Source organism: Neofelis nebulosa, chromosome 1 (genome assembly GCF_028018385.1).
Source record: "Neofelis nebulosa isolate mNeoNeb1 chromosome 1, mNeoNeb1.pri, whole genome shotgun sequence".
In the NCBI taxonomy this organism is placed as follows: domain Eukaryota; kingdom Metazoa; phylum Chordata; class Mammalia; order Carnivora; family Felidae; genus Neofelis; species Neofelis nebulosa.
In genome coordinates this window covers 47,276,544-47,291,255 of record NC_080782.1, presented here as the reverse complement: position 1 = coordinate 47,291,255, position 14,712 = coordinate 47,276,544, and the positions used below count along the sequence as shown (strand labels likewise).

The following is a 14,712-nucleotide window of genomic DNA, read 5'->3' as shown; positions in this document are numbered from 1 at the left end:
GGCTTCTCTCTTTGAACAGAACATTTGCCTTCAATTTATAAATTGAGAGGAACTCCAAGCAAAGTGGATGTTACACTTATAATAAAACTCTAGCCTTTGTCTTTATAGCAGTCTTCTTTCTCTATATGCTTTAGTGCATATAAAGCAAATAGCATAGTGCTTGGCCATAATTCTAACATAGTCAGTGGTAACTAATACAATAATTTTGGAAAATGGAATTTTTTTAAAGAATTTTGGACTGCTTTTGGAGATACTAGGGCTGATACTCCCAGGTGGGACAACATAAGGCCCAGGATCCCTCCAGAAGGGTAACTTCTAAACCTTGTTAGATTTCTTGCCACTCTCCCCTGCCAACTTTGGAGAATCTGGAGTTGTGTTACTACCTGGGTTCACAATTCCAGTTGAAACCCCATTTTCCCAAACAGACAATATTAATGTGTGCTCAGGTTGCCAGGATAGCCTATAAAAAGTTTGTTTTACCTGAATTAGACAAGTATTAAAACTATGTGTAATAACGTTTCCATGAGAAAATGAGGTCTGCATTCTAAGTAACCAAACTAACAAACTTTTAAACTGTACTGTGAACTGCTGGGGACTTTGCACGTGTGTTTTCACCGACTTGAGCACCCACCGACTTTCTTTCAATCTGCAGGGGTGATGGTTTTGAAATTGCCCTTTCTGAAGAGAAGAGGAGGGGGTATAGACCCAACTATTAAAGAACGCCTTTGGTTGACACTGCATTGGCCCAAGGATCAACCAACACAGCTGGTATCCAGCTGTTTTGGGTAAGTTTTTCTGGTCATGCCCTCTCTGACATATTTTGTTTTCCTCTCTAGCTTCTTGAGGAATTCCTAGGCTCCTCTTTCTAGACATAGAAGATGGAAAAGGCAAGGGCTAAGGCTTATACTGTGACAGGCCATTTGTAATGGAAAAATCATGGGACAGATACCTGTGTTGTCTACTTACAGTGCTGAAAAAATACCAAATAAGTATAGCCTGGTAATTAAGAGCATGGACTCCAAAGTCAGACCAAATTGCATTTCCAGATCAGTCTCTTACCTTCTATGTGTTCATGAGTGTGACCCTTCAAACTTCAATTACATCATGTGTAAAAGAGGGAGCTTGAGAATTCCCATCTCTTTGGATGATTATAGCCATTCATTGAACAGAATTTAGTGAGTACTAGCTTCTAGTTGTTTGAGGTAATAAGTGAATTTAGCAGATAAAGGCCCTGATTTCAAATGAAATGGTACAGGGAAAGCAGATAAAAATCCCCCCCCTAAAATGCTGGTCATGGCCCTACTCTCCCACACCATCCCAAAAAAGAGAGAGTATAGTATGTGTTTAAGCTTTGGGGCTGTGCAAATTATGGTGGCATTTTACTATTAAAACTGTTAGGAAAATCTGTTCCAGAGGAAGTGCAGCACATTGACGAGGTTCAAAATAAGGTAAGAACCAGAGTTGCTCTGTCTCCAGCAACTAGGTTCCCTTCCCCATAGACAGTGACACCTTGTTTTTGTGTGTTCTTTCTGAGCTGTTCTGTGCACATTTCAGAATATGCAATTTTTTTCTCCTTAAAAGAACAACTGATAGAAATTATTTGGCAACTGAGGGCCCACACTCTCCCCACATCTCTTGTTTCCAGATTGCTTGTGAAAGAGAACTAGTGCTTGTTTTTCCTCACAGAGGTGAGCTGTTGCTGTGGGATCTCACTCAGTCCTGGAGACGGAAATATACCCTCTTTAGTGCTTCATCAGAAGGGCAGAATCATTCAAGAATTGTGTTTAACTTATGCCCTTTACAAACGGAGGACGACAAACAGCTGCTGCTTTCCACATCAATGGATAGAGATGTAAGCACTGCTTAGTTTGCATTCACCATTGTAGGGCCCGTGATTTAGGAATTGGATAGGATCAGAGGGCTTTTCAAACCATCCATCAGTTCTCACGCCCCGCCTTACACCCCCACGCCCAGCCCAATCTCAGAGTTACTGTTACTGTTACTGTTACTGACCAGAGCTAACTGTGGGAACAGCAGAGAGTTAGGGGAAAGGTGAGAAACCACCAAGATACCTTTTTGTTAGAGCAGCTATGGTGAAAGATCGTAGATGTGTCCAGGGAAGGATGTATGAGACCATCATGCTTTGGCTTTAAAATATTCTTGTCTATAGTTAAGGTAGCAGAACCATCTGCTCTTGATGAAATCTCCAAGAAAGAATTGGCTATATTTAAGAATCTGTGACTTCATTGTTTTGCAGTTAGGCTAGGCTTATTTGGTAGACTTTGTTTTCTCCCAAACCTCTCTGTTAAATGAGTGAAGATTAAAAACGTAGCATTCCTCCTTCCCCTGGGGATAAGATATTTTGCTTTTTGAGATAGCCCCTCTCATTTTCCCACTGTCCTGATACCATCTTCATTCTTAGTTAGGATTTGCTAAATGAGATTACCAATGCTGTAGTACAGTGCAGTGGAAAGGCTGCTGGACTCTGGGAAATGAGCGGCCTGGATCTGGTTTTATTCATTTACCCTGAATTCACTTAACATCTCTGGGAATAAATATATTCTAAGATCCCTTTGGGCCTACAATTTATTACTTTTTCTTTTCCTAAGAGATACTTTTCCTACTGCCTATTAGAATAAATTATATTTGTATATTATAATATATATTCTTTATATGTTATTATTATATATTCTTTATATTACCCATTCTTTGAGTCCATCCTGTTTGAGATGTTGATTCTTTTTCCTGTTTTTCTGATTTTTTTTTTTTTTTTTTTTTTTTTTTTTTACATTTAAACCCTAACCCTGGATATTTTTAGGTAAAATGTTGGGACATGGCCACCCTAGAGTGCTGCTGGTCCCTGCCTTCCCTTGGTGGATTTGCCTACAGCCTGGCTTTCTCTCCTGTGGACATGGGCTGTTTGGCCATAGGCGTTGGAGATGGTATGATCCGCGTATGGAATACACTCTCCATAAAGAACAACTACGATGTGAAAAATTTTTGGCAGGGGGTCAAGTCCAAGGTTACAGCGGTAAGGATGATTTCTTTGAGCTCTCTTGAACTTTTTTTCAAATAAGTAGTTGTTTTAGTAAGAAATTTGGAATAACCTGCATGTGCACTCACAGAAAATACATAAAGTTATAAACACATAATAAACAGTATCACACTATTAAAAATGATAATGTGGCTCTTTATTTGATGTGGAAAGATGTTGATGATTCATGAAAAATGAAAATTACAAAACATGGAATGCAGGTTACACAACAATATGTATAATTTTTTTGTTTTTCTCCAAAGTGATACCTCTGTTGTGGCTCTTTAGTCTAAAAGCAGTAAATGTTTGTGGTTAAAAAGAAGACCATACAGAATTGTCATATCACTATATTGTTCACCTAAAACTAATACAACATTGTATGTCAATTATACTTTAGTAAAAAAAAAAAAAAAAAATTGTACCAATTAAAAGGGAAAAAAAGAAAACCAAACAGTATAGGAGTGTAGGAAGCAAAATATTTTCCTACTCTCCACTCCATGCTCCCACTTTCATTATCCAGAGAAGCACTGTTGACAACCTGTGATATATCTTTCCAAATTTTATTATTAACAGGATCTTATTTTCTAAACTATTCTGGAATCTTTTATCCCCACTCAACAGTGTTTCATACACATCATTTAAATATTTGAGCCTATTTTTTTTTCAACTGTATATATTTAATTTTATTCATAAAAAATATCTGGCAAGATATAAAATGGGCAGTGCGGTGTTTTGAACAAGTGAGATTACCCGTGACTTTCACATTGTTTTTAATACTTTGTTTCTTTTAAATGAGAATTTGTTACTTTTTAAATTAGGAGACACCAAGAGCATGAAAGTGTTCCATTTGGATGCTCAAAAGATAACCTAAGGGCTCCCTTAACAGTATGCCGCTTCCCTCATGTTTTCTAGCTGTGCTGGCACCCAACCAAGGAAGGCTGTTTAGCTTTTGGAACTGATGATGGAAAAGTGGGATTGTATGACACCTACTCCAACAAGTAAGAAATAAAAGATTGTTTAGCCCATTGGCCATAATGTAGATGATGGAGTTAATTTTGATTCATAAACCTGGGTATACGTCGGAATTGGCCTGGGAAACATCTTTCAGATTCTGGCTCTGAGTCTGAGGCTTACAGCTTGGAATTTGATTTTTAAAAAATGTTTTCAGGTGGTGGTTCAGCCTGTCTGACCTATGGTTACCACTAAAATAAACCATTGGTTTATTTTTTCCCTCAGCTTTTCTTAACAAAAGTTTTCAGGCATCCATGAACGTTGAAAGCGTAGTACAGAGAACATCTCTGCCTTCCATCTAGATTCACCAACTGTTAACAGTTTGCCATACTTGCCTTATTTTTGCACACTTAAAATTAACAGTAATTCTGTAATATCTAATATCCAGTCAATGTACAGATTTCCTCAATTGAGCCAAAAATGCTTTTCCTAGCTATTTTTTTCTTTTTCAAATTCATTTTTAGTTTGGGTTCACACACTGCATTTTGTTAGGTCTCTTTAGTCTCTCTTATTCTAGAATACCACCCCCCACTTCTTTCATAACATTTGCCTTTTCAGTTTGAAGATTCTGGGTAAGTTTTTTTGTAGAATATTTTACATTTTGGTCTTTGTGTTGACTTCTAACTCATTTCAGTATTCCCTATATGTCCTGTAAACTAGAAGTTATGTATTGAGCTTCATCGTCCATTCTGGTTGTCCTTAGCCAAGGGGACTACTGGGATATGCTGTCAGTGTAAAATGTGTGCCAGAGTTCAGAGATAGTCCCTCCCCCGCCTCCAAATTAAAATGTCTCAGTAATTATTTTGATTATATTTTAAAAGATAATACTTCTGTATATTGAACTAAATAAAATACATTATTAAAATTGAATTTCACTTATTTCTTTTGCTTCTGTTAATGTGGCTACAAGAAAGTTTTAAGATGCCTATGTGGTTCATACATAAAACTCACATTATGCAACTGTTGAACACAGTTATCCTAGATGCTTGAGTAGATTCCATACCTGCACCATTCAGTTTGATAGCCACATGTAGCTATTTACAGTTAAAAGAACTAAAATTTAATAAAATGAGAAGTTCAGTTCCTTGGTCTCATGAGCCACATTTCAAGTGCACAAGGCCCAGTGCTTACTGAGCAGCACTGTTCTAGACCAGGGATTGGGGAGCCATGGCTCATGAATTAAGAATGGTTCTACCTTTTTAAATTATTCAGAAAATATTAAAGAATATTTCATCACATGAAAATTAAATAAAATTCAGATTTCAGTGTCCATAAACAAAGCTCTTATTGGAACCCAGCCACACTCATTTGTTTACACCTTATCGGAGCCTGCTTTCACACTACCAGAGCAGGGTGGGGGAGTTATGACAGAGACCTCAAGGCTCAAAAAGCCTTAGATATTTACTGTCTGTCCTTGTACAGGGTAAGTTTGCCCACCTGTTCCAGATCATTCATTTCTAACTAAGAATTATTTACTATACTCAGAGTTAACCTTTTTAGATGCAATTTTGAGGTACACATGTGAACCTACATGCACTTAGTTACCTGCATTCTTTTGTTCTGCAGCTGGTAAACTCCACTTTCAATTCTCAAAAAATAATACACTATTGCAAAGAGGCATGTAAGAAAATAAAACTATATGTCATCACAAAACCGACTAATTCTATGAAATTACTATCTTCTGGTTATTATGAGGTGTGTAGTAGAAGGAAGGGTGCTGCCCTAGATACACTGTTAGGCATTCAGCCACAGATACTTATTCTGTTTCTTTCAGCCCAGAGAAATTGGGGTTTATTGTCTAGAATGACAACAACAAATGTGCCAGAAACATAGAAATAAATAAGTCAGCAGCTAGTTTTGTCATAGGTTCTGGATTCCTGGAATTCTCAAATCCTACAAAGAATACAGTTTACAGTAAAGGTAACAGCCACACTGTCCATTACTGACACCTCACATGTCATTAATCACCACAGCCTTCAAAATTACCCTCAAGAGCAAGTTTTCTTACAAAAACTTTAAAACTGAACTATTCTAAAATCTTGTCTTAGTTTAAGAATATGATATTAATGACAGGGTAAGCCTAAAATGACTTCTAGTCTTTTATCTGAAGGTGAGATGGGTTATATTTATATGATGACTGTATATGCTTAGCAGTAACCTTAGTTCTGGGCTGACTAGTTTGCATTTTCTGCCTTGTTCAGTATTTCTTCAGTTGTGATAGCCTTTACAGTGCTTATAACTACAGTAATATTAGAATATGTGACATTTAAGTAAAGTGGGCAACTCGGAGAGACGGGGGGGGAAAGTTATTACAAACTGGCCAGATTTGGGGGGGGGGATAATATTTTTTTCTGGGTAAAGTGTGTTTGGGACTTTATCATTTTGGTAGTAGATATCATTACATGGTATATGATTGAAGTGTTTGCTTCTCTACAATCAGCTATTTGGAGAAGGATGCTGTTAAATTGCTTTTCTCTACCATCAGCAACTAATAAGGGAGCTTTTAGAAAAAGATGGGTCTGTTTTCCACTGTGTCTTCTGTTTAAATCTTTCTTTGTAATCCCCCTTCCCTCCAGACCGCCACAGATTTCCAGCACGTATCATAAGAAGACTGTGTACACTTTAGCCTGGGGGCCACCACTGCCCCCCATTTCACTCGGTGAGTATCTGAGCCATTCTCTAGCAAACATGAGAGTATTCTCTTTCTTTTAATTTAATTGTAAGACACTCAAGCTGGAAAGTTACAAATATTCTAGTGCAGTGACTGCTTATGCAGACTACTGTGTCCCCAGAGGTCCATGAGGGCAGTCATAGCAGGTGATGTTAGAAATCATTCGCCCATATTAAGCATCCCCAAACTCTTAAGCATTATTTGGTCTCTTCTAGCTGAATTTTTCCATTGTGCATGTAGTTGTCTCATGTTGGCTCCTGGTATCCAACCTAAAATTTGTTCACCAAAATTTGCTATCACTTTTTAATTTGATCAGAATTAGAATATTATTTAACTATAGTAATGCAGTAATGATTATCTGTTTTCACCTATAGTTACAGCAAACTTAGAATTCCTGAAATGATCTCTTGTCTTTACTGTATTCTGACCCTTTCCCTCTTCTGGCTGCTCAGCCCTCTCTTTCTTATCCCTAAAGAGATAGGTCTTTCAGAGTATCTTTTAAAATAAGTGCATTCATGGGGTGCTTGGATGGCTCAGCTGGTCTAGCATCTGACTCTTCATTTCAGTTCAGGTCATGATCTCACAGTTCATGGGAGCCCATGTCGGGCTCCACGCTGACAGTACAGAGCCTGCATGGGATTCTCCCTCTGCCCCTCTCCCACTCATGCATGCACTCCCTCCCTCCCTCTCTCTTTCAAAATAAATAAACTTAAAAAAAAAAATCAGTCAGTGTATTCAGATGTTTTTGCTTAACTTTTCTTAACCAGCTATAATGAAACATCTGTCCATTTCCATAGTAATTGCACTACACAGAGAGGATAATGGAAGTCATGAGAACTCAAGCAGCCCCGTAGTTGTAGTTCATTCCTTCATTCATTTAACAACTGTTTACTGGATTCTTGATTTGCACCAGGCATAGTTCTAGCAGTAGTGAAAATGAAACTTGTCCTTACAGAAACCAACAAGAACCACTGTTTGCTTGTTAAAGGTCAACAAGAAGATTGCCATAATACTAAAGAAATCATTGCTCTGAGGACAGCTTGTGACTTCCTATAACTTAGAGTTAGTCATAGGAAAGCCTGCAGCTCCATATATTTAAATGCCCAAAGAGTAGGGTGCTCATTTCTGAAACAAAAGGCAAATTCTCATAAACACTGAGAACATGTTTTTTGACCCCAACTTTGGCACCCGTACTATTTGAATGGCAGAAGAGTGTTTAAAGCAGATCTGTTACATTAGAAATACTAGTTTAGGGGCGCCTGGGTGGCGCAGTCGGTTAAGCGTCCGACTTCAACCAGGTCACGATCTCGCGGTCCCTGAGTTCGAGCCCCGCGTCAGGCTCTGGGCTGATGGCTCGGAGCCTGGAGCCTGTTTCCGATTCTGTGTCTCCCTCTCTCTCTGCCCCTCCCCCGTTCATGCTCTGTCTCTCTCTGTCCCAAAAATAAATAAAAAACGTTGAAAAAAAAATTAAAAAAGAAATACTAGTTTAGATTTAGTGTCTTTTTACTCCTCCCAACAACTGTGTTCATATACAAAGAATAGTGACTTTATTCTGGTGTGTTAATATAATTCTTTTAAAACAACTCAGACTATGCTATACTTGTACTGTAGTAACCAGTCGTTAAGCTGCTGAATTGCAAAAATGATAAGCTTTCTTTTCTTACCTCACTTAGGAGGAGAAGGAGACAGACCTTCCCTTACTTTATACAGCTGTGGAGGGGAAGGGATTGTCTTACAGCATAACCCTTGGAAGCTTGGTGGAGAGGCCTATGACATCAACAAACTAATCAGGGACACCAATTCAATCAAAGTGAGTTCTTATGATGTAAAGTCTTCTCCAAGTCTCTACATCTTCTTGGTTTCCCATTTTGCATAATAAATGCCATTATTAAAGACATCCATCATGCTCACTCAGATTTCTTAGATGTTCTTAAGAGCTTCAGTGAATTTGTGATTTATAAAACATAATGTAGAAGTCTTTATACCTGAGTAAAGCAAGGAAGTTAACCACAAAAAAAAAAAAAAGTTTGTCTCAATTGCCATGGTGATTTATGATAAACTTTCAGATCTTGGATATGAAGCATCCTTTTTAGGCCAGCTACTTACTCCAGAGTGAGACCTTGGTAAAGATAACTATAATATGGTGGCCAAGTGTGGCTAGAAGGTATTTTGCTCAAGACAGAATTGCCATTTTAATTTTCCATTTTTTACTGAAATAATTAACACATTTACACAAAAATAATACAAATAATTCCCTTTTATCCTTGACCCAGATATCCACATTTAATCACTTTTGCCTTACCATTTTATCAATGTCAGAACTGTCTTTTGAAGTGAAATATGTTGAGAGTTCTTTTACTCTTTCAAATGAGTATTTTTGTTGGTGCTCATTATTTTTGAATGGCTACCATAAAAATTACATTTAGTCATAAACTGAATTATTTTTATTGACTGTATCCCTTCATTAAATGTCTCAACATTAACATTCAGCAATGAATAAAAGAGACAAAATTCCTGTTCCTAATGAGCTTTTAGTTTTGTGGCAGTTGAATATATATACAAGGAAGGGTGCCTGGCTGGCTCAGTCAGTGGAGTATGCGACTCTTGATTTTGGGGATGTGGTTTCAAGCCCCATATTGGGTGTAGAGATTACTTAAAAGTAAAATCTTTAAAAAAAAAGAAAAAAGAAAAAAGAAAGAAACTTGGAATTCCTTCACGTGAACGGTAGCTGATGAAGCTGTTGGGCATACATGAGGTGGTCTAAAGAGACAAGTAAGAAAACAAGAGGGCCCAGTCAGCCTTGGGGAAAGACCAACAGAGTTATTAAAAAAAGGAACAGGAAAAGGGAAAGGAAAGAGAAAGAGAGGGAGGGAAAAGGAGGGAAGGGAAAGGAGAGGGAAAAGGAAAGGGAAAGGGAAAGGAAGGAAGAAAAGAAATAGAAATAGGAAGAAAACAAGGACATGTGTATGTATGTATATGTATGTATACGTATAGACGTGTGTGTGTGTGTGTGTATATATATATAGATAGATAGATAGATAGATAGATAGATATATGTTACTTATTTTGTTAAGGAGACATGACCCCCACGTTCTTAAAATGGACATGTTACACTCTCTGTTGTGGGATAAAAATTAAAAAGTTTATTTTACAAGGTTAGACACTGTAGACATTGGGTATTTACTAGCCTCTCTTTTTTGTCCCAATTAAGGAAATTACAATTTGAATATTTGCTCTTAGTAACTCTTTGGCTAATTATGTAGATTATGTACAAGTTGTAAAATTAGAACATTTCAAACTAGGGATTTTTTTTTTCTCATGCTGTCATCATTGATTTGTAAGACATGCGGAGAGAAGAACAGTGTGCTTTTAGTCAAGATTGGTTTGTTTTGCTTTCTAGTACAAATTGCCTGTACACACAGAGGTCAGCTGGAAAGCAGATGGCAAAATCATGGCCCTTGGCAACGAAGATGGGTATGTGTTTGTTTCTTAAAAAAACACAAATTCAGAAAACTTTGTTTTTGTATGTATTACACATTTGATCAAAAGCTGACTAATGCCATCTATAGTTTTAGTTGGGGTAGCTTAGTTGAATATGATATTCTGATCTGTCCTTAATATCCTTGAATGATCTGGAAGCTCTTTGTATTTTTGAGAATGCAAAATAAGTTGGGTATTTTCAGTCTAAAGAAATGTTTGCCCATTCAGTGTTTCAGCTGTTTTATGCTTCACAAAATGTTGGTCTGCACTGAAATGCATAAATCGTCCTTCATTTTTTTAAACTAAGCCTGGGAAGAAATGGTTTTTAGACCTCACCATGCTCTTTCCAATGTTGATCCTAATTACATAGTCCTAATTTAGCCATTGGCTCATTAATTCTTTTAGCTTTTCCATAGCACCATTTATTACAAGAGCCTGATAAACACAACTGCTGCCCAGAGATTGATGGGATTTTTTCAAAGCTGAATACATTTGTTTAAAAAAACAACTTTTTGTTTTTGGCTCTCTATAAGAGAGTGACCTCTGCAGTGATAGATAGGGTTATCCTATTCCATTTCACCTTTAGTTGAGTGATGGAATGAGGGAGATACTTGTTTGCATTAGATTGTAATTTGACCATCCATCTTTCTTGTCTCATGGGTTTGTGACTCCAGATCAATAGAAATATTTCAAGTTCCCAACCTGAAACTGATATGTACCATCCAGCAGCATCACAAGCTTGTGAATACCATTAGCTGGCATCATGAGCACGGCAGTCAGCCGGAGCTGAGCTATCTGATGGCCTCTGGGTCCAACAATGCGGTCATTTATGTGCACAACCTGAAGACTGTCATAGGTAACTTTGCTTTCTTACATCCTGGGGCCATATGTGTTCAGCTATTCTGCATTCCAAGTTTTGTACCTTTTTACTTATTTTTTGGTATTAAAATGTTATTGTTGCTTCTGCTTTCAAAAGTAATATATTCATCTTACTTATAATAAGACAAAAATTTCAAACATGACAAAAAGGTTAACTTAAAAAATGAAGTTCCTCCCATAATAACATCCCTCAGTCATAACCAGCATGATGAGTTTGCTGAATGTTTTCTCCAGTTTTTTTTTTTCAGTATTGTTACTGCTGGGCACCTGGGTGGCTCAGTTGGTTAAACCTCCAACTTTGGCTCAGATCATGATTTCGCAGTTCGTGGGTTCATGCCTCGTGTTGGGCTCTGTGCTGACAGCTCAGAGCCGGGAGCCTTCTTCGGGTTCTGTGTCTCCCTCTCTCCATGCCCCTCCCCTGCTCACGTGTGGTGTCTCTCTCTCTCTCTCTCTCTCTTAAAAATAAATAAACATTTAAAAAAAATTTTTTAGTAAAATAAAAATAAAAAAAATAATAGAGTATTGTTATTGCTAAGTGGCTCCAAAAAGATTGTGCCAGTTTATACCTTCTTCCTTCAGTGTTTGAGTATTTTACACACACATCCCATTCCCATGTTTGACTATATCTAATTCTCATGGTCCTGTGAGGTAGACTGTGTTAGCCACATTTTCCTGATGTTTAAATTGAGGCCCAGAGAAGTTAGCTTAACTTCCTAAAGTCCCATAGCTAGTGTGGAGGGGAGCCTAGATTCAAGCCTGATTGCAGAACCTATGTGTTCTGGTAAGTACTATTCCTGCCTAGCAGGTTGATCTTTTTCACATTTCCATGACTTATTCCTTGAGGAGTCTTTGACCCTGCTCAGCACCCACAAAAACCATAATAGGTGGTTAGAAGAGCCCTTTTTTTTAAATACAAAACAAGTGTGATTACTTCTTTCCTAATATGAAGAAATTATAATCTGACATTGTGCTGTTTGAAGAGTAGTGCCAAGTATGTGCTGTGAAAATAGTGAAAACAGTTGACATTTTCATTTTCTCTAGAATTTCCAGTAGTTTTCTGAGAATCCTTATCTGTAACAACAAAAAATGATTCTAGCAGTGGTTCTCTCAAGTTAAAAGCAATATGGAAAACTATTAAAGTATAGACAGATTTTCCTAACAATAAGTAGTAGACAGTGTGTAACTAATGAGCATGATATGTTAGAAAGCTTATCCTGGTCTTTATCATTATTATCGGAATGCCAAGTTAAGCATCCACTTCGGCTGAGGGCATTGATTTAATTCCTCAGAGCAATGCAGATCTTTGTCTACTTTAACACTAATATCTTAGCTTGTTTTTTATTTTTTATCTACTGAATAATAGAACAAGGAAAAAAGTTGGCCAGAATCAATATCCCTTTCAGACTGGGAACTCTCATACTCTTGTTCAAACGTTCAACTGCTATTAACATTTTGTCATATTTGCTTGGTTTTTGTTTTTGTTTTGTTTCATTTTGTTTTGTTTTGTTTTGTTTTTTGCTTTAAATATTTCTTTCAGGGAGAGGACCCCACACTCTTACTCAGTTAAGGGAAGCATTTTTATAGCCTTAAGGTCTTTTATTTTTTTTATATTTACCATGCCATGAATTCATATGGAATGGGTTCCAGCAGCTCAGACTCCTTTCCGCTGGTCCTCACAGAGTGTGCTTCTCTGGGTGCTTCAGTTGAACCCAAGTACCTTTCTCCTTGGCTTCTTTCTTTTTCTGATCATTTTCCTTCACTGCTTCAGGAAGCTATCTTGGCTCTTCGAGTGCTTTATATGCTCAATACATACATTAGTTCTCTTGGCAAGAATCTTGTCCTTGTTTGTTTACAATAATGCCAAAAGCATGCTGGGTAACACCATAGGCTCTTCCAGTTTTGCCATGGTAAAATTTGTGTGGCATTCCTTTTTGAACAGTGCCTATTCCCTTGATGTCCACAGTATCACTTTTCTTGTAGATTAACATGTATGTGGCCAAAGGAACAACTCCAAGTTTTCTAAAAGGCATAGGGAACATACAGCGAGTACCTCTCCTCTTTCCCTTTGTGTTGGTCCTTGTGGCAAATTATTAGAAAATGGCAGTTCTGGCTGAAAGGGATAATTGCTGCTTGGTTCTCTATGTGTCTGTGTATGTACTTTTCCCAAACCTTTTGTGTTGAATGCGTCATTCTCTCCATGTCCCTTAATATTTGTGTATTTTGTAAGAATAAGGATATTCCCTTACAATCCACAATTCCACTATCAACTTGAGTTAATATAACAATATACAATGGTTTAATCTATCATCCATATTCTAGTTTTGTTGATTGATCCAATAATATCCTTTATATCTAGAATAGTTTCTCAGCCCTTTTTCATTTTTAAACTGTATTTATTTTTGAGATAGCACACGCGTGAGCAAGGGAGGGGCAGAGAGAGAGAGGACAAGGAGAATCCCAAGCAGGCTCCACACTCATCATGGATCCCAATGAAGGGCTCAATCTCATGACCATGAGACCACGACCTGAGTCAAAATTAAGAATCGGATGCTCAATCGAGCCACCCAGGCGCAAAGTCCAACATGAGGCTTGGTGTCAGGAGCTGAGAGATCATGACCTGAGCCAAAATCAGGAGTCAGATGCTTAAATGACTGGACTACCCAGGAACCCTACAGCCATTTTGTTTTTAATCTTTGAAGAATATTGCCCTGTTATTTTGTAGATGCCCCCTTAATTTGGTGTTTTTCTTATAGATTCAGATTATATATCTTTAGCTACCATAAAAGTGATGATACATCCTCCTTGGTACCATATGCAAAAGGTATTATTTTCACTTTGGTGGCTTTTGAAAAGACAAAATGACAGCTAACAATGCAGTAAACCCATATGCCAAGCACTGTGGACATGCCCACAGTCTTAACCAATAAATAACATTGCCTGCTGAAAGTCATCTAGAAAGCATATGGCAAAATCTTGACTCTCCACAATAATACCTTTCTCTGGGTCTTTTTGTTGTTGGCTGTTGGTAGAAATGTCATCTTTCCCTTGTCTCTTAGACAGCAATCCTGAATCTCCAGTGACCATTACAGAGCCCTACCGGACCCTGTCAGGGCACACAGCCAAGATTACCAGTGTGGCATGGAGCCCACATCATGATGGAAGGCTGGTATCCGCTTCCTACGATGGTACAGCTCAGGTACTATTGTGTCCTTGATTCTGTGGGTTCGTCACCACATACTCTAATTTGAACTCTTTCCTCTTTTCCCCCAGTTGTGTACATTCTTTTCCTCACCATTATCTTCTACAGAAAGGGATATTCTGAGCTCTAGAAAACATCCCACATATTCGGGCCTTTGGCAGGCTAAGATTGTTTTTTGGGGGGGTTTGGGGTTTTTTTTTTACTTAGATGAAAGAGAAAGTATTGATAGGGAACTAGCTAAATTCTAGTATCTTTTAAGATTTCATTCTTACTGTCATAAGATGGGCTAAATTGATGTGAGAAGTACCTGTTCCTGTCTTAAACACAAATGGCTATAAATCATGAACAATTTTTTTAATAATAAATTGTAAGTCAGAAATCTTCAGGTTGGAAGAAATAAAAGTGAGATGCCAAGCCTGAGCTATGAGATAGGATTTT

The 14,712-nt window shown here is 37.6% G+C and overlaps 1 protein-coding gene across 1 annotated transcript in view; it reads left to right on the top strand.

Moving 5' to 3' along the window:
- The window catches only part of GEMIN5 (gem nuclear organelle associated protein 5), a 41,912-nt gene that overhangs the window by 6,096 nt on the left and 21,104 nt on the right, over positions 1-14,712 (top strand). The window contains exons 6-14 of the mRNA XM_058721131.1: positions 653-785; positions 1,687-1,852; positions 2,819-3,031; positions 3,947-4,032; positions 6,622-6,704; positions 8,390-8,526; positions 10,117-10,190; positions 10,871-11,052; positions 14,132-14,271. Of these exons, the coding sequence (XP_058577114.1) occupies positions 653-785; positions 1,687-1,852; positions 2,819-3,031; positions 3,947-4,032; positions 6,622-6,704; positions 8,390-8,526; positions 10,117-10,190; positions 10,871-11,052; positions 14,132-14,271 (1,214 nt within the window). The remainder of the gene's footprint in view (positions 1-652; positions 786-1,686; positions 1,853-2,818; positions 3,032-3,946; positions 4,033-6,621; positions 6,705-8,389; positions 8,527-10,116; positions 10,191-10,870; positions 11,053-14,131; positions 14,272-14,712) is intronic.